Here is a 21,131-nt window from a genome sequence, read left to right as displayed (position 1 = left end):
TATTGATGCAAGACTGCTGATGGTTACCCAAAGATGCGCGAAAACCTATTTTCCAACACCTATCAGTCTTTTTAAACCTTGGTTATGCCCATTCAAAGAAAATTTCAACAAGCAAAAAAATTTTTTTTTGATGCACGACTGTGAACTGTTACTGAAGGATGCGTGAAAACCCATTTCGCATTACCTATTAGTATTTTCAAACCTTTCTTATGCCCATTAAGAACAATTTTCGCATTGGTTTCATTGGTTTCTACACTTACTACAAACAGTTTTTTGAAGCATTTTATACCCCATAAACAGTTGCTGTAATATTTATTTTCAATTTCAATACATCTCAAAAAGTCACGTTATATCGAGTTACGTTATATCAAGGTTGCCTTAAAGCGAGGTATGACTGTATATACATATATATATATATATATATATATATATATATATATATATATATATATATATATATATATATATATATATATATATATATATATATATATATATATATACATATATATATATATATATATATATATATATATATATATATATATATATATATATATATATACATATATATATATATATATATATATATATATATATATATATATATATATATATATATATATATATATATTTTTTTTTTTTTTTTTTTTTTTTAATATTTTTTTTATAAATATAAATATAAATATATATATATATATATATATATATATATATATATATATATATATATATATATATACATATATATATATATATATATATATATATATATATATATATATATATATATATATATATATATATATATATATATATATATATATATAATATATATACATATATATATATATATATATATATATATATATATATATATATATATATATATATATATATATATATATATATATATATATATATATATATATATATACTCACACACTAGTTGATCGAGTTGATTAGTTGATCGATTCTGCTATTTTTTAGTTTCACGTAGTTGACGGGGACTACTGACTCTCAAAAGGGATGATTTCTCAATCCTTAAAGCTTCAAGAAACTTAGACTTGATCGACTGAACTGGAAACTTTTTTGTCCAGTTTTTTTTGTCAAATAAATTTATTTTATGTAAAATAATGTAATGTAAAATACAATATGTTAATATTAGTTTAACACAATACTGCCCATAATTCAGAAAACGGCTGATATGCCATATTCACCAAAATCGGGAAAACAGTTTCTCAAGACGGTTAACACCCTAAACAAGGTCCGTACGTAAGCCGATTGTCAAAAAATGCATTTGGGAAGGCAGCAGAGGTGAAACAATTTTGGCTTATATCCAAAATAATTCAGAAGTTGGCTAATATCCAATATGTTTCTACCAGTGGCATGTTCACGAACCAGTGTATTATTACTGTACTTTGTTTCATCTAACTTTCGAAAATGTGTTGTAGCCTGGTGGTTACTGGCGACAGGTAAGCGATCGTAAGGCCCTTGCATCAAATTTGACTATTTACGAACAACATATTTGATGCAACAAGAATTTATTTGCGGTGCTGCGAAACCTAATTATCAAAACGCGTGACTGTTTCCTTCTGTCATAAATCTTTACATTCTTAAAAATGCTATTTAGCTCTTTGATTAGAAGTAATATTGAAGAGAAAATTCAGATTTCATTTTATATTTGATGTGAAAAAATAGGAAAGTGGATTGTGAAATTATCATGAATAATAATATTTTCGTTATATGTATTGTTATATTATTGCACGAAACAATTGTCTTGTCGTCCTTTTCGCCCTCACTTGTGCTTCCGTGTTGTTCTACTAAATTACAAACAATTTTCATCACCAACGAGCACGATATAATTCACATCGTACGGATATCAGCCAAATTGCACACCGGTTTGTCGACTGTCCTCTCGTTTATAATTGAAAAAACGGCTACTGCGTTAAAAATACGTAGCGGATGGAATTTTCCTGCAGATTTCTCTGTTTCAACTCAAGGGCAAAGTTCCAGCATATATGAAGGGTGATATACTCAATAAAATGTTGTCATCGACAGTCAAAATATGTTGTACCGACGAAAAACTTTAAAATGCGTTTTTCTCGATTTGATGCCTATGACGTATTAGCCAATTTTTGAATTATGGGCAGAATAGCACTTGTAGAAAACTGCAATTGTCAACAGGCCCAGGGCATGCTAAGTTTAAATGATGTTTAAAATTGGCTACAGGTAATATCATGCCAGTATGAACTTGATGTTTTTTTTTAATTGTCGGCGTTTTATAAAGTTTCTTAACTTTTCGACTGTCGTGGTTCATCGTTACAGGCCGGACTCGATTATCAGGAACATAGAAAAAAATCATTCTGGATTATCGATTTTTCCGGATAATCGAATCATAGAAAATATATTCAAATTTGTGTTTAACGGATATAAAATAAATATTTCTTTTTTTTTTATTTTACTTCACTTGGAATGCCCGATGCACTGGCGTTTAAATCGCTTTTCACGCGGGTAATACCAGACACGTGGAACAAACATGGTGAGTCCGGAATCATCATTAATTCCAAAACTTTTCTAAATACTTCAAAAGTGGGTAAACAACGAATTTTGGAATTACCGCGTATTTTACTCGAATTTCCCAAAAAAGTCGTTATTTTACGAGATATGTTTCTAAGGGTTTTTTCATATTTATTCCTATATGAAATAGCACTTCTTATTAATTTTTTCGAAAGAATTAAGCAGATATGATTAAAATTTTTTACGAAATAACATTTTTCTACGCGAATTTCAGAATTTACTCGCGGATTTTGAAATTAACGCGTTTTTTGGAAACTCTCGCGACTCTAGGATACTAAAGTTTTTAAATGCGGTCTACTTAAAAAACGTTTTAACAATCGACGGGAATCAATTTCAATAGACGTTTCTATGGGCAAAAGACGTCATTTTGTGCTTGGTTTAATTTTTTGAAACAACTAATTTTTGAAAAGCTAGTGAAACATGTTATATTGGGAGTGTATTAACAATATTTGAGTTATCGTCGGAATCGTCACTGCACCGAAGCGCACCGAGCAGCGACACATTTTTTGTTAATTAATCATTTTTAGTGTTCATGTTTAGTGTAAAATATGGACTGACCCACCATTGTGCACCGCAAAACGTAACATCACTACAATTATGGGTTACTTCACTTATTGCACCGAGCAGAATAAATGTTTTTAGTAACATTTTCAACATTAAATCATTTCAATCGTATGAATAGGGTTACAATTGAGTTATAAAAAACATCACTGCCAATAAAAATTGCTCAGTTTCGTGATCGTAGTGTCGTCTTCGGCAAAGTTGTAGATAATATTTTTTTTCCGAAGAAAATACCCTGAAAAAAAATTTTTTCTTTCAAAAAATAGTTAGCAGAAAAATTAGAAACTAATCAGACTGCTCTATTGGTGATTCGAACAATTTTTAAAGCTAAAACGTTTTCTTTGATTGGCATAGTGTCTTCTGCACAGTTGCAAATAACAATTTGGTCCTTCCAAATATAATAATTAAAAAAAAATCCAAAACATCTTAATTTGTTTTTTATTTCTCCACGATTGAACCAATTTCAGTGTTTAGGTATTTTATTGTATTTTTATAAAAAAAAATCGGTATTAAAAAAATGAGTTTTTAAAATATTTTTTTTTGTTTTTCTCTTCCTTTTTTTCAAACAAAAAATATTATAGTTATATTTTCGGAAAGACAATATTTGCCAAAGACATCATACCTATCAAAAAACCTTTTAAGCGGCTCTAAAAATATTTGTAATTACCAATACCTTTCCAAAATTGCATTTTTAAATAGCTTCCCAAAAATGAGACGTGCTTCAGGAAGTTAAACCAATAGCACAAAATTACATCTTTTGCCCATAGAAACAACTATGCAAATTTTCAGCCAAATTAAAAAGGGTCGAATCAATTGGGGACCCGTTCCTTTGGAATTGCTCTTTACAAAAAAATACAGTCACCTATCAGGGAAAGTTAAGTATGCGTTCATCATTTTTACAATAATAAATTAATCTATACTAAAAGGGGTTACTCTCATGTTAAGGAGAAAAAATCGAAATATATTTTTTATTTCTCTTATTTAAAAGGATACGGAAATTCAAAAAATTGCAATTAAAAAAATTTGATGTTTTAGACTAGATTATTTTTCCTTTAAAAATCAGAATGGTCTGAGCAGTAAAAAAAGCAAAGCCTTGGTGCTACATTCCGATTCGGAACTCGACCTTCTGTTTATTATACACAGACTTCGCAGCCAACTGTTTCGTGTACGGGACAATTGCGGGGCTAGCGCTACGATCCTACTGACACTAACAGTCTCACCCGAGTCGAGACTCGAACCTACGACGACTGGTTTGTTAGGCCAGCATCGTTCCTCGAGACCATCTGGGAGGTGTCTGGAGCAGTAGAACCGATTTAAAGGATGTCTGAGCAGTAGAACCGATTTAAAGTTAATGATGCAAAATCCTTCGTTCAGGTATAGCGTACAGGATTTTTCGTGTTTCCGACAAGTAGTTCTTTCTGTATCATGCTTATTGCGAGGAATGTCGAAAAAATTATATTTTGGTACATGAACTCCAGTGAGTCCAGTTATTAATATTTTCTTTTGAAAAAGAAAGGTAAGATCTAATTATTTAAAAGAAAACTCATTAACTTTTCAACTCTCAAGAAAGATAAAATACTTTTGATCGCGAGCACACAAGTATATATAAACTCTTAAGAACTTTAAATTCAAATCCTTGTTTAGGCGTTTCTATTGAAAACAACAAAAAATGCATCAGTTCTAGAACATAGCCGAGGCGCAAAGCAGATGAATAAATGCAGGGTTTTTAAACCTGATTCGAACCAGTTTCAGTTTTTTTCATGATACACTTTGATTGATCTCATTGATGACAGAGAAAGAATGATCCTGGTTCGAATCACGCTGAAGTTGGTTCACTGATCAAATCGAGCAAACCATTTTTTTTACTCTTGTAAAAATGCAATATTCTATCAATGACTCAACAAAATACTGCATAGCATACTAATTGAATAATAAGTTTGATAAAAATAAATTCTTTATCGAAAATATTTAGGCTATTTGACTGAAATATAAAAAATGCGTACCACGAGCATCGGTAGTTCGAAGTGAGGAGCTGCATAGCCGCAAGGCTACAAAGTCCGCTTTGTTAAGCGGATGCTTTATATTAATTACGAGCAGGATCTGTATGTGGCCGCAGTCAACAGGAAGCTGAGACCTATATCTGGTGTGCTTCAAGCTTCCCAATGCCGAACTTAAGTGAAACGAACCAGCACAAGGGCACCCGAAAAAAAAATAACATAAAAAAAACTTAAAAGCTATAATTGTACATAGTTTATGTTTTTCATTGTGAATACATCAATTTTACATTAAATATCATTGTTCAGAACAATATAAACACTGTGTTTGTCATTTTCATTCATTGTTATGCATCTTAACAGCAATTTTTCAGGCATTTTTTATAAATTTAGAAGTCACTGACAATGTCTTCCATAGTAAAATTATTGTCGATGGTAGACAAAAGACGTTGAGACTACTGCAGCTGCTAGGACTATTGCGACTGTTGCTGGAACTGGTACCGACGATGAATTGTTGCCTCTAAGCAGCTCCGTGGAAACTCTTGGAACAACATTACAGCATGGTTCAACAATCAACTGGAAAGTTCAGAAAGCTCCAAAGGGATTGGTAGATTTGCCTCTGCGGGAATGCCAAGGTAAAAATTTAATGTTCCCGTTATGAGAACAGTTGCTTATGTTTTTACTTTATTTTACTTCTTAGATACGAACGATTCAGCGATTGCGACATCGATCGGGCAAACAAGCCAACACAATTGAAAAGCTGCGTACATACACATGTCTTGTGGTTAACAGGAAATGATTCCAATAAATGAACAAAAAGAAGAAATCTTAATTTAATTCAATTTAATCTGTTTACGGTATTTTAGATGTGAAAATGATCAAAATAAACAAAAAGAGTAAAAACTCAATTTATTGTGAACTTTTGTTTAATGATTACAATACCCTTTCCGACAAGTCTAGCGTAGTAGTAAAGTTTATTTATTTTGCTCGTTTGGTTCAGCGTTTACCGGTTCGTTTGGTTGTTCTTGCTTCAGACTCTGCGCCACTCTTGTCATACCTGTCCACTTCTGGGTTGTATATATAAAGTTATATGCGAATTAAGCGCTATTCCCACTGCTTCCGGGCAGTGTCCAAGCCGTGGTGCAAATGCAATAAAAGAACGAAAATATTTCACTGCCACATAGGGTAATCGTTCCATTATTCATCTCAGCACCTAGGTGCACCTATATTAATCTTATTTCTCTCATTTGTTAAATTTCCCGTCAAATTTCTGCAAATTTTGAAAGTAAATCTATTTGCTTCTCGATTTTGTCAAGTGGTTGAAAGTTTTACGTTGAAAATATGGTAAAATTTGACGATAAATTGATCAGAAAGGCGTGATGAGATTAATATAAGAGCGATTACCCTAGTAAAAACTTCGCAAGTTGCTGCCGTGCACTCTCCGGGAAGCAAAAAATATCGTCGGCAACGATATTTTTCATTCGCACGGCGACAACATAACACTGTCCCGGACATTACACGGCGGTTTGGTGTGAACAAGATCGAAATAGCGCTGTATTAAAAATTAGAGGCACGTCATCACTTCGGCTGTCGCACCTGGAAATGCGAATGACCTACACAAGTCTAATTATTCATGAACTCAAACACCTGCGACGTTGTAATATTGATACACACTTTTTATTAAATATAATAATTGATTCGTTATTATTTACTAGTTGAACCCTTCCGGCGATGCTCGGGATAGATTTGAAATTAACCGTTATGTGCTCGACAAAAAACACTCTTAAATGCCCGGCGGGTACCCGGGTATCCATAAATTGAAACTCTTGTAACTTTCACAATTTTCATCTGATTTCAATAGTTTTAGTACTCAAAGATTCAGCAACTCTACCATCTCCATTGGAATCAGTGTCAGCGGTGCTCCGAAAAGAAATTCTCATTCTCGGAAATCCGTTTTTTTTTCGGTAATATGTTTTGAAACTGAGGATTTTTATGAATATTTGATAATATTATTGGAATAATTACAATTGGTGTCTCACGTTCCGGATATACCCATCTTGGCTGGCATTCGGCCATTTTTTAATCTTTTACAGAAACCGGAGGTCGCCATTTTGATACTCTAAATGGCCGCTGAGGTCGTTTTCAGGTCTCCGGACATCATTTAGATTCCGAAAGTACTCATATAGGGTGCTATTTAGTCAATTATGGCTGTTTTCCAGAAACCGGAAGTCACCATCTCGGTTTTCTAAATTGCGTCTGGAGTTGATTTCCGGTCTATAGGCACCATCCCGATTTCGGAATTATCTATATTCGATCGTATTCGGTCAATTTGTTTCTCTTCCAGATAGCGGAAGTGGTCATTTTGGAATGCAAAATGTCGTCGGGGTTCGTTTGACAGTCTCTAGATATAATACCGGTTTTGAAAATATTCATAATGGATAGTATGTGACATTGTGTTATCCAATTGTTTTGTATGTCCACTAGAAGCCCCGGTGGAATCTGTTCCGTAAGGGCCATTTCGAAGGAATATCACTATAACACCATAAAAATGGCCTATGGAAGTAGTTTTATAAGATTCTGCTCGAAAATTCATGAAATTCTTCAGTTTTGCAACATATCTCCGAAAACCCAGATTTTCGGCAATGAGAAAATTCTTTCGAGGCACCACTGAATCTGATTTCAATGCAGAGAAGTAACTGAATCTTTTGATGCTAAAAGTGTCGAAATCGGAAGATAATTGTCAATGTTACAAGAATTACAATCTTTGGGTACGCGGGTACCCCGTTAGGCATATTGTTATTACATAAAAATTAATGTTATCAAAAGTTCCCTTTCAATGAGCTTTGATTGCAGTGAACTATGAAATTCCGTTTTATGAAACTTTAAAAGGTACCCGGGTACTCCGTCAAGCACATAACGGTTATACGAATCATTTTTTTTTATATTTCTCTGCCGCACTTCACTTCAGAAATATTACGTTTCACCTCTGATACTCCAATCGTCATTTTAAATACAAAATCTATTGGGCTGTTATGAATAATTTCTGGCCTCTGGGCATCATCCTGTTTCTGAAAACACTAAAATTGGATGGTATTTGACTACCTTGGGCTGTTCGCCAAAAACCGGAAATTACCATCACAAAATTAAATATGGCAGCTGGAGCTGATATAAGATGACCATTTAGGGTTGTTTTTTTTTTTATTTTTAAGTTTAGGTCTAACAATCTGCAAGATAAATCACGATTGTTACAATGTTTGTAGTTACGTATTTGATGAAAATAGCTTCGTGTCTGAGATTGGCGGCACACATATATTTGTCATATATTATACCGTTCCAGCAGAAAATTAAAAAAAAATGTTTTGCGTGCGACATTAGATTTTTTTAGCTTATGCACAGTGCGCATAATGTCGCATCTAGTGCACCGTTTAGCGTAAAAAACCGCATAAGTTCGAAACGCGGAAAAATAAGATCGGTGCTTAGAATATGGATATTCAAAACCATCACTTCGCGTGCACATTTGAATCAACGATTTAATGTGATTAAAATTTATCAATTTTTGGGCTACTAACTTTCATGATTTTACATGTCTTCGTAATTTTATGAATAATATCTCATTTTTATTTATCAGATTGAGTTATTTGCAATATATTTCCATATTTTCTTCATTTGTCATATATCCTTAAATTTCATTGCTAAGCATTACCGAACATTTCAATGTAAGAAATCACTTTATGTCATTGCTTTGAAATTCGAGTTAGAGGCGAATCACGCAATAAATATCATCATTATGAATGTTTTATGTGGTGAATAATATCTCAATTTTTAGTTATCAGGTACCTGTTGTTTCTCCTCAAATGTCTCTTCTAAACATCATCAAACATTTTTTTTGAAAAAAAAAACATATCATCGCTTTTAATGTTGATTTAGATGAAGTTTGAGCATTAAAAGTCATTATTCACAAAACTGCTTGAAATATGCGTGAAACATATTTCTCCTCAAATATTTTTCCGAACATTTTAATGTAGAAAAAAAAAGAACTACGATTTAAAGAAAAAATGGAGCATAAAAAGACATGATTTTGCATTATAAACTCAGTTTTTAGTAAAAAAAAAACCATAACTTTCCCACACATGTCTATCCGAAACAATAACAAACATTTTATTATAGAAAAAAAAAACACAAATCATCGCTTCAGACTTTGATTTAGAGGTAAATCAAGCATGAAAAGTCACGGTTTTTCATGTTTTTCGAAGTCTTGTGAATTATATCTTTAGTAATCAAATACCTATAATTTCTCCTCGACGCCTCGTCTGAATATCAACCACATGCCATCGCTTTGAATTTCGAATTATATGGTGAACGTTGAAGGTTGAACGAAAAAAAGTCAGGTTTTATTCATGTTAAATGTTATGTGAATGATATCACAATTTTTATCATTTAGATGAAGAAAAAAAATCACAATTTTTATTATCACAAAACCGTAACTGTTTCACAAATATATTGCCTCGACCTCTACCAATATTTCCTTGCGATAAAACATACATGCCACTGCTTACTTTCTTGATAAGGACGATTTAAAATCATGGTGCTTATTGTGTACCTTAGAAACGGCGGGAATAGTATCAATAAGCTCGGCGTTACGAAATTTCATTTTTATATAGTAGATAAAAATAATTAATCATGCGCCATCCTATAAATGAAGTGCTCTAATCCAATACTGCGCTATCAAAATAATCAAAACAAAGCAACCTGCACATCGTCGTTGTTGCGTCGCACCCCAGTCGGTATAATTCGCACAGCCCCGCCGCCACGTTTTACATTATGTGAATGATATCACAGTTTTCATTCTTAAGAAACCCTACATGTTTCACAAATATATTCTTCAAACTCTACGAATATTTTCTTGTAACAAAACGTACATGTAACAGCTTACTTTTTTTGATTTGAAACAATTTAAAATGATGGTGCTTATTGTGCACCTCAGTAACGGCGGGAATAATATCAATAAAATCTGCGTTACGTAAATCCATTTTTATATAGTGGATAAAAATAATTAATCATGCACCATCCTATAAATGAAGCGCTCTAATCCAATATTGCGCTATCAAAATAATCAAAACAAAGCAACCTGTATAATCAAAACAAACAAAGCTACATCGCCGTTGCTGCATCGCACATAACGAGGTTTGAATCGCATAGCCCCGTCACCACGTTTTACGTTATGTGAATAATAAAACAATTTTTATTATTGAGAAACCCTAAATGTTTTACAAATATATTGTTTCGAACTCTACGAATATTATTTGCAATAGAACGTACACGTCACAGCTTACTTTTATGACTTAGAACGATTTAAAATAATTACCATTACCATTGCACCTCAAAAATGGCGGGAATGATATCAATAAGATCTGCATTACGTAATTCCATTTTAATATAGTAGATTAATCATGAAGCATCGTATGAATGAAGCCCTCTAATTCAATACTGCGCTATAAAAATAATCAAAACAAAGCAATCTGTACACCGCCGCTGCTGTGTCGCATACCACTAGGTATAAATTGCACAGCCCCGCCACCACGTTTTACATTATGCGACTGATATCACAATTTTTATAATTTAGAAGCCCTAAATGTTTCACAAATATATTGTTTTGAACTCAACGAATATTTTCTTGCAATAAAACGTACATGTCACCGCTTACTTTCTTGATTTTAAACGATTTAAAATGATGGTGCTTATTGTGCACCTCGGTAACGGCGGAAATAACATCAATAAAATCTGCGTTACGTAAATCCATTTTTATATAGTGGAATAAAATAATTAATCATGCACCATCCTAAAATAAATTAAGCGCTCTAATCCAACACTGCGCTATCAAAATAATCAAAATTAAGCAACCTGCACATCGCCGTAGTTGCATCGCACACAATGAGGTTTGAATCGCACAGCCCCGCCACCACGTTTTACGTTATGTGAATGATATCACAATTTTTATTATTAAGAAACCCTAAATGTTTCACAAATATATTGTTCCGAACTCTACAAATATTTTATTGCAATAAAACGCACATGTCACCGCTTACTTTCTTGATTTAAAATGATGGTGCTTATTGTGCACCTCAGTAACGGCGGGAATAATATTAATAAAATCTGCGTTACGTAAATCCATTTTTATATAGTGGATAAATATAATTAATCATGCACCATCCTAAAATAAATGAAGCGCTCTAATCCAAAACCGCGCTATCAAAATAATCAAAACAAAGCAACCTGCACACCGCCGTTGCTGCGTCGCATACAATGAAGATTGAATCGCACACCCCGCCATCGTGATCTCTTTGCGGCAGGAGAAGTTTGGTTGTGTTTGTTTTGACCAAGTCCGCATGCCAGCCGCACCGGACTTGCTTCAAAACAAACACAACTAAACTTCCCTCTCGCCCGCGACGCACGAAGGCGAATGAACCCCTAGGAGCGAATGAACCCTGGTCCGACATTTTTGTTGCATTTGAGCACGATATCGGACCGATGTTGAGCCAAATGTCCACCCGTTGTCGGACCGATCTATCGGAGAATCGGACGCGAATTGGTCCGACATCGGCCCGACAATTCTTACTGGGGAATAAGAGAAATTGGATCGTAAATATTTACTCAATGATGGGGATTTTTTTGAAGTAGAATACTTCTCTCAGTAAGTTCGGCTACATAGGGATGTGAAATGAAAATCTAAAACCGAAAAAAGTGAAAACTATGTCCAATTTCAAATGCTAATAAATCGCTTAGTATTCGATGGATTTCCTTCGTTCTTGCAGCAATAGATTTCAAAATCTTCTAAGATTCTTCCCAAACGAAGATAATTGTGATTTTATTATTCAAACTATTGTACTATTGAAAATAGTTAAGCCTTGTCAAAACGAAAAATTCGACCTCTGATTGGTCGTTATATGTTTGCTTCCCAAGCACGGTCGACAGAATAATATACTTTGCAATTTAAAATATGCTATTTGGCCTATATAAGAGCCTGTTTCAGACGAAGCCGCTCATAATAGTTCTAGACAGCGACAACAGCAGTCATCCTTTAGCATCAGCAGTAGCAGTGCAGTGGATACCAGCGATAGCGGATAGCGGCCACAGATGTGGCATAGAAATGGATAGCGCACTAGCTGCAGCGGATCTCAGCATCGATAGCAGCTGGGCCAGGTGATGCAGGGGCAGAGGATACAAATGGCAGCGTATAGCGGCCACAACTGTGGCATGGCTACGGATAGCGTAGCAGTTGCAGCGGGTATATTTGACCATGAAGCATTTATGCAATAATTGAATGAAAATTGCAATTGCAGCCATCGGCCTTTTTCAAGGCTACTAAATGTATTTGAAAGAGCATAATGAATGGTTATTAATAAACTGCAACTGAGGTTTGATGCTGCTGCAAATGCACAGCAGTGTGATGTTTATTACGATTTTTTTATACTGTGCTTAACAAGCGGTATATACGAAACAAATCCGATTTCCAACAAAAAAGTGCTCACGATGCTGAGTCTGTTTTAGAAAATTCACAACACTTCATTAACAAGGATGTAACGTCTTGAAGAAGACGGTTATAACACAGACAACCAGACGTGCCACTCGATGACGATTTCATCGACCAGAAACATTACGATTATTTTGCTTAGTGGGCAATAATGCCGCTAGTGTCGTTATAGGCAAGTGTGCACATAATCTACCGTGCCGCTGGTGTTGATTCAAGCAAACGTGCACACCCATTAGCAAAGACAAAAACCGTTTTACGAAAATAAGTTAGTAGGCAATAAGCTCACATGGTGGCGCACGAGTGTAACGTTCCGAATAAGGACGAAGATTTTTAAAGATTTTTCTTCGGAGAGGCACGTCTGTTTGTCTGGTTATAGTTTGACATCACAGCAGAATTTCGACCTTCATACTCATGTCTGCCATTGGCAATATCAAACACGCAACCATCTGCATCCATGCGACACGGGGACGGGATCATTTTCTTCTTCCAAGCCGCGCAACACGACACAATACATGTTATTTTGTTGCCTTAATAAGAGCTCTATCGGTCCGGCTCGACAGATTGTCCACAAGAAATCGTTTTTGTACATCCGTGTTACGAAACTGAGAAAATCTGTAGGAACTGAAAATAAAGGCGGGACCAGAATGAATGAAATGTATTTTTCGTACATTCGTATTACGACATACGAAATAAAATTTTTCGAACGTTGTAGAATGGTATACCTGGAAATAATTAGGTCACAACTATTTTTTCCAGTTCCACTATTTCACAACGTTCGAAAACTTTACGTTCGTTTATTTACTACAAAAAAGACTGACACGCAAGCAGCCGAATTATCTTTCTTGTAAAAGTGTTCTACTTCAACCTTGCGGTCGTGGCTTTGCACACAACCCTCCTGTGATTTTTTTCAAGAAAGAGAGTTCGTGTTTTCCTACTCTCACTCAACTCAACGGGGTTTTTTTTTTGGTGGTAGCTGGTAGGTGCAAGCGCAAGTGCAAATTGCTAGTTGGTTAGAAGCTTTTGTCAGTATAAGGCGTCAAGATGGACAAAGGGCTAAGAAAAAATAATGTATCCGAAAAAGTTCGGCAAATGTTTGTGGCGGAGAATGGCAATTTCCGATGCACGGCGGTGGAAAATTGTAGCTATCGGCCAAAAGTCATTAACGTTACGAACTGCCATCGTAACTTTTTCTCTCTCAGTTTGCCATGATCAGACAACAAATATTTAGCTAACCGTTTATAGTGTTTTCATAACAAAAAATGAGATTTCGGAAATATTAACTTAAACAACTTTTTTAACAATTTTAAATTTTGTGTATTGATAATGTAAAGCAATGCCTTGGTGCTACATTCCGTCTTGAAATTTAAACTTCTGTTTATTATACACAGACTTCGCAGCCAACTGTTGAGTGTACAGGACAATTGCGGGGCTAGAGCTACGATCCTTCTGACACTATTAGTTTTCCCCGAGCTGGAGAGAGAGAGAGACTCTTTTATTTCAAATAAAGTTGTTCCTTAATCATTGACAAAATTAATTTTTTTGACGTAGAATACGTCTTACGGCAACATATATAGGGGTTCAACTTCAATACAGGGATCCAATTTCGAAAACCGAAAACATGGAGAGCGTCACGAAAATTGTCCAATTTCAAACGTTCTAAACTCAGTCAGTTTTCAACCGATTTCCGTCATTTTTTGCAGCAATCGATTGGAAAATCATTTAAGCAACCGTCCAAATGCAGGAAATTGTAATCTGACTGTTCGAACTATTGTACTATTGAAAATTGTTGAACCTTGTCGAAACGTAAATGTCGACCTTTGATTGGTTGCTTGCTGCCTTTCCCTAAAAAGGACGACAGAATGGAGTACCTAGTTAGCCAGGAATGCACTCGTTGGGCTATATAAGAGACTGCTTCTCCTCAAGCAATCTCAGTTTACTAGCAGCAGGCAGCAGCGGCGGACAGTAGCAGCGATGGCAGTGGGCAAACGCGGCGTGGAGCAGCAGCGGGCAACAGCGGCGGCGGTAGTGGTTAGCTGCAGAACCTAATTTTTTCAGTTCGGCTCCCTTTTGATCTGAGTTGGACCCCACCAGTGGTAATTCAATTCAGATATCGTTGGGTGAATACAGCCAGAAATTAAATGAGACTCCGCCGCCAGGTGGTTTGAGAAGCCACCATCTTCCAGGGTGTATATAAAGGGTGTGTGCACATATATAACGTGTGTGAATATTTATAGCGTGTGTCGCTAGCGTGCGTGGCTAGCTATATAGCGCGTGCATGTCTGTTTCTGTGCTTGTCTATAGCGTGTCTGTGCATGTCTATAACATGTCTGTGCATGTTTATAGCGTGCGTGGCTAGCTATATAGCGTGTGTGCATATCTACAGCGTGCGTGGCTAGCTATATAGCGTGCGTGGCTAGCAGTATAGCGATAAATATTATCATATATAGTTTCAAATAAATCATCTCATGTTGATTTTACACAGTAAATCATTCAGAGCTAAATCAAAAATTTGCCATGTCAAAAAACAATTTTCAGTTGTCAATAAATGGCATTGACAAACATTATTAACCACTTTTGACTTCAGCTAAGCCTCAAAGTTTACTGAGTGTATTTTAACATTTATTTGAAGAATGTTTGCGCCAGTGAACCTGAATCACATAATTTTTCGCTCAAGTCCTACTATTTGCAGCGATCAGTTTTAAAATTATCTACGCTACTGCAAACTGCAGAAAATTGTTCTTATTAACCTAGGTTACCGGGAATGCACTATTGGCCCTCATCGTAGCCCCTGCCTAAATTAAGCTTTCTCAGTGTAACTTGATACAAAAGACAGCCACAAAACAATACAATTTCATTCTTGTTTTGGATATGGCTTCAAGTGAAACTGCTTAGCTGCACATAGCTTCTGCTGTTGTTCTTTGTCGTTACCGGTGCCGTCTGTAGAGGTAAACGTCATCTGGAACAGAGAGACCATTAAATTGATTAACCCCATTGAGTGTATTCCCAAACCTATTGCAAGAAATACATTGACTTAAGACAGGCTGTCGTGTTCTAGGTTAACTCTGCGGTCGTGTCTAATAAACAACCTCTTTAACTTTTTCACGATGGGTAATTCCTTACATATAATTAGTTGGTGTTAAGTCAGATTAACATTTTAATATAAACAAATTCTAGATTTACTACTCTTTGAATTTCGGAGTTTTCAAGCTTTTGTGCAATTTTGATGTTACGGGCCCGTTTGATTTATCACTAACAGCATGTTTCTCCTACTTGACCCATTATGGCCAAACAACATCTGTCGTTACAAACCCAACCAACTTTTCAGAAACAAACCCCCTGTGGTCAATGAAAGCAAATAAATATGTTACCAAAATCGAACCATCGAACCGCACTGTGTCAACAGGGTGTGTTACAACTGATTCAATTGTGACGTACGGAGAACTTACAAAACAAATTTCTTCTAAATATGTATTAAGAATTTTTTCCTTAATGTTACAAGTGTATACAAATTTTAATAACAGTTCGAATATTTACAAAACAAATAAAAACAAAGGTTCAAACTGTAACTATTTTCAGTACAGAGCATATAGCTCTGAAACTAACCTTATAATCGTTGTGGCAATGCTTTTCGGTCGGAGGGCTGTGGAATGAGCGCGAAGCCTTTTAAGACCACTATTGTTGGCCCTAACTAGTGTTTCTTGAACTGGAATTCCGCGAACATTCGACTAATTGAAATCAGACCAATCAGGAAAAAAGCTTCGATGAGCTTTTTATTATACCAATTGTTTCTCCTCTATGTTTTTCGAACTGTTGTGAAAGATAGAAAAAGTTTTAATGATTTGCAAAATATTGCAGATTTTATCAGGTATTAATCAGGCATTAGACGTAAAAAACACTTGCCATATTTTGTTTGGATTTAAGTTGCATAACATTTTTACTGAGGTAAATATGTTTGTTAAATTAGCCGTTACAAATTTGATCTGTAAATACTTTATGTCATTTGTACTCAGAAATATAGAAAATTGAAAAGGAAGGGAAAAAAAGACCTGAGTTGTTATGCTTGTATTCCAAGTTCCTTGTTGAATTTAGTATGAATAAACAAGTCCAGTGATAATAAAAATGTCGTTGCCAGCATGTTTAATAAGAATGATAATTCTACAAACCTCTACAAATTTTTGCTAAAGATTTTGCTAAAGAAGCCTTATTTTACCTCTCGGTGTTATTTCTGTACTTCTGTACAAATATATTCGGTTCAACACAATTGGCATACAGCACTAAAAACCTGAAAATCGCAGCACTGAAACGTGAAAATGCAGTATCAACATCTGCAATAATGCATCCAAAACCAGTTCAAAAGCAAGTCAAGCATTATTCAAAGATTTTCAAAACTCCATCCCCTCTCACTCTTCCATAACGTTACTACCCAAATTAGTATGAGGAAAACATTCCATTATCATAACAAAAACTAGTGAGTAATGTCATTGACGAAATCGCAACGCAATACAACAAACGTATGATTTCTCGGTAACAAACATAGCACATTTTGGTATCTGTTTGGCTGCTATAGAAAACCTGCTGAAAAAAATACCTTCCGAACTACTTACTCTCCCTACCATCATCACCGCACCGCATCATCGCTGCTGCGTCACTGCGATGCGAGATGCAATCCAACCAACATTTATGGGACTCTCAATTATTCTTTTGCTTGTTGCTATCGTTTTTTTCCTACGATGCGCCACGTACGAAGAGAGAATTACAACGGAGCAACGCGCATCACTCTATTTTCAGAGTTGTATGTAGACAACTGTTGTATTTGTCATCTCCGAGTGACCAAGGCACCAACATTTTATTACGTATTGAGAGGATACAATTTTAGTCATGAACTGTGCACTTCATGATGTGCACAACTCAAGATGAAAAAACAATCAGCTCAAAATCATTTAATTTCCTTCACTGGTTATAACTCTTATTTTGTTGCTAAGCGGTAAAATTGATAAAAAGTTTCAATAAGAAATTTACGCGAATAATAAACCAATTACATGCGAGCATTCCTAGCACAGACGACGTGAATGGACACCATCCGTTCCCTGTGATATTCTCTGTACCAATATCAATATAAAAATTGATAGAGTCTCCCCGTCCCAATGGGTATATTTGTTTTTGCTTCCATGAGCTTATAACAATATGATGTCTCGAAGGTAAAGTTTTCCAAAAAGTTTGAAACAATCCTCATTCTTGAACAATTTCTAAACCTGCTTTCGGAACCTAATAAAAACTGATGTCTTGAAAGAAAACATGCCGTTAAAAGCAACAGTACCAGTGGAGTAAAGAACCGCAGGTCTCTCGTCGTCTATGATTGCAGCGGTACTCTTCTATTCGTACTGCAGCGGTACTATTCGTGTTGCAGTGGTACACTTCTGTTCGTACATTTCTATACGTGTGCAATCGAGGAAAAACTGCAATGTTGCTGTTGATGGTGATTGAAAGTTTATCCCATAAATATCATTACCATAAATTACTCAACATGAATTGTAAATTTTTGCAACGGATATTCATTTAATTTTATCTTCGATAATGAATCTAAATAATTGTGACCGGCTAGTATCGAATGAGTAAATTCCTAAATATATACATTCATAGAAGAGTAAGAGCTTGCGAATGCTTGTGAATTTTTTGTTTATTTACTAAGATTCATTCAGAATCTCTTTTTACATTTCAAAATTGTTAGAAGATATATTATTGTTCTAAGCTTTACCATAATAAACGTATATTAGCTGTCTTCGTAATACAGCGAATGTAGTTATAGGCAAATGAAAAAAAATTGTCAAGCAAAAAACAAAAATGGTATTGCTGATTGCTACGATTTTTTGCTGGAACTTGTTAATAATTTGTTTAAAATATCTTCCTATGTTTGCCAATTAATAAACCTTTCTAAGAGCTTCCATATTATTTTAAAAGTTAGATCCATATTATAGAATTGATTTAAACAGAGTAAAATAAGACAAACCCATTCTTTATGATAACGTAAGTATTATTGGATTTGGTTTTCGAGGATATAGAGTTAATTCTGACTTTGACGCATTATGAGAAATTCTCGGTGCTTTTTCAACAAGCACGATATGCTTGGGCCTTGTCAAATACTTGTTGTTTGCACCAAAATATGCTACCGGCATAATATCGTCAGATATAAACGATATTCTTTCGAGTGTTGTTGAATATATTTCAAAATTTGATTTCCAGGAGAGGCTGAGATAAAAATACGTACAGTCGTTGAGCAAACACATTGATTCTGTCTGCAGACCCTGTATATTTTGTAACAAAAAATCCCCTAATTACAGTGTTTAGTCCCACGTCACCATTTCATACAACCTTAGGGCTGTATACCTTGTAGTATTTACTTTCATTTCTAAATATTGACGCTCCTGTTAACTGATTGAAGTTGTTTAAAAATATCTCAAAATAATAAATGAATATACTGACATTATTTTGAGTTGGAGGATTTATTTCAATTCTGAAAGAATATCCCACTAAAACTTAGGTGCTAGAAGGATGCAAAATTTCATTTTAAGTATATATTTTAACCAGTGACGTAGCGTGACCGGGTGACACCCGAGGCGAAAAATTTGGGTGTCACCCCTTTCCCCTTGGGTGTCACCCCCACCAGGTTGCAGTGAAATCATTTTGTTATCAAAAATTGTGAAAGTTAGCACGTTCGTTTTCAATTGCACTTAATCTACCCATTTAAAAAAAAAATGGTCGAGATTATACTCTTAGGAGCAAATTTATATAATTTTCGGCGGTTTCACCGCGAGCTTCACCTAATTGATAGTTAAACTCACGAATATTACCCTTTTGAAGATAATACGTATGCAAATTTTTCGTCACCCCAGCATCGTGGAATTTTATTATTCTCATAAGGTATTTCATAAGGTATTCTGCACTTCAAGTTAAATACAATTGAGAGGAAATTTAGAGACCGTTCTAGAAAAATGACCCAACATATTATTGAGATAAGCGGAAACGACGGTTCACCCGGCAACGAGAAAAGTTTTTGTTGGCAAATCGAGATGATCTAGTATTATCCTGTTGAAACCTTTTAAACTTGCTATGCCGCAGAATATTAATGTAAGTGATGAAGCAGCACACCATTCGTAGACATGGAACACGCACTCACTTCATAGGAATCGATAATCAAATCTGGTTCATTTTCTACGAAAATTTTCTGCAGCATCTGAAGATTCATCCTAGATGTCGATGATGTAATTTCTCCACTATCATTCACACCCATTTTGTCTTCTTTAGACAATTTCCACTTTCTATTTCAACAAAGTAAGTCTTCTTCCGGCAGCTTACTACCAAATCACACTTTCTTTTCAGTATTAATCAAATGCGATACTCATTCACTAACAGGCTGATTCACAAATCATCCTGCAGTTTAAATGGCCCGTCTGTCGTTCAGCGCACTTGCCCGAGGAACGAAATCAGATGTTTTACTGTCCATCTCATGAGAGGTATAGAATCCAGCTCGATTTCCACTCAGGAGAGAGAGAACACTCAGTCACACTCAGGATAGGACAACTTCCGCCAAAATTGAGGCAGATATTGATTTTTCCGTTTTACTGGAGATAATTCTCCTTTGCGCACTTCTACTCAATTCCAACCGTTTCGAGCGCGTGTAAATGCACTACTGATGCTGAGAATCAGTTCTATCTGGCGTCTATGTCTGCCGGTACCAGCTGGAGAAATTTCAATTACCCTCAAGTTCATTACAATATAAAAGCAGATACCAGTGCATGCAGCTTATTAAGTTTAAAAAAAAGTTCAAACTCAAAATATCTTCAAAATACTATAAATACGTAATTTAAACTATAGTTTAATAAACTTATACCTAAAAAGTTGGGTATTAAATGATCACAAAAACTTATCTCTACTGGCAGCACTTCCGGCGATCACCAAGTACCCATCGCCAACCGCCGGCTAACCTTTGATCGCGCTACAATTGACCATTGTGTGTCTGTCGAGATCGGTCACCACCGTAACCGTTTAGTGACACTTTATTCTAACTGTAATAAATTGTGCGGCGAAATATGTCGCGTCGCATATCGAGTAGAGAAAAAGGCAATGCTACGACAAACAAATTAGTGACAGAACCCGGGGAAGAATTCGTTCGTAAGCTGTTACAAATTTTTCCGTTTCGATAGTGGCACACTGTGTGGCAGCTACGCTTCGGAATTGTAAATGCAATTACGTCTAGTTAGCGACAGGGTGGTGTAAATAGTAAACACGACTATAGTGAGTTTTATTCAATTTATTCTACGGGGCGGCACAGTAATTTCGTAAACGAGAGCTATTTGTCAATCTAAATCAAGTTGAATGAATGCACTTCAACTTAAAATTAACTGGATTCAACTATTGCTGCGAACGTGACTCGGTAGAAGATTCTGCGGCTGCACATGGTTAATAGC

General features: G+C 35.2%; 1 protein-coding gene across 1 annotated transcript in view; it reads right to left on the bottom strand.

Annotated features, from left to right (window-relative positions):
• The window catches only part of LOC129733229 (uncharacterized), a 48,115-nt gene extending 27,744 nt beyond the window's left edge, over positions 1–20,371 (bottom strand). Inside the window, exon 1 of the mRNA XM_055694905.1 lies at positions 19,841–20,371. Within this exon, the coding sequence (XP_055550880.1) occupies positions 19,841–19,954 (114 nt within the window). The 5' untranslated portion in view covers positions 19,955–20,371. The remainder of the gene's footprint in view (positions 1–19,840) is intronic.
• Between the last annotated feature and the right edge of the window lie 760 nt (positions 20,372–21,131).

This window comes from Wyeomyia smithii, chromosome 3, assembly GCF_029784165.1.
Source record: "Wyeomyia smithii strain HCP4-BCI-WySm-NY-G18 chromosome 3, ASM2978416v1, whole genome shotgun sequence".
Taxonomy (NCBI): domain Eukaryota; kingdom Metazoa; phylum Arthropoda; class Insecta; order Diptera; family Culicidae; genus Wyeomyia; species Wyeomyia smithii.
Note: the sequence above shows the minus strand (reverse complement) of the source record. Positions and strands in the feature narration are given on the sequence as shown.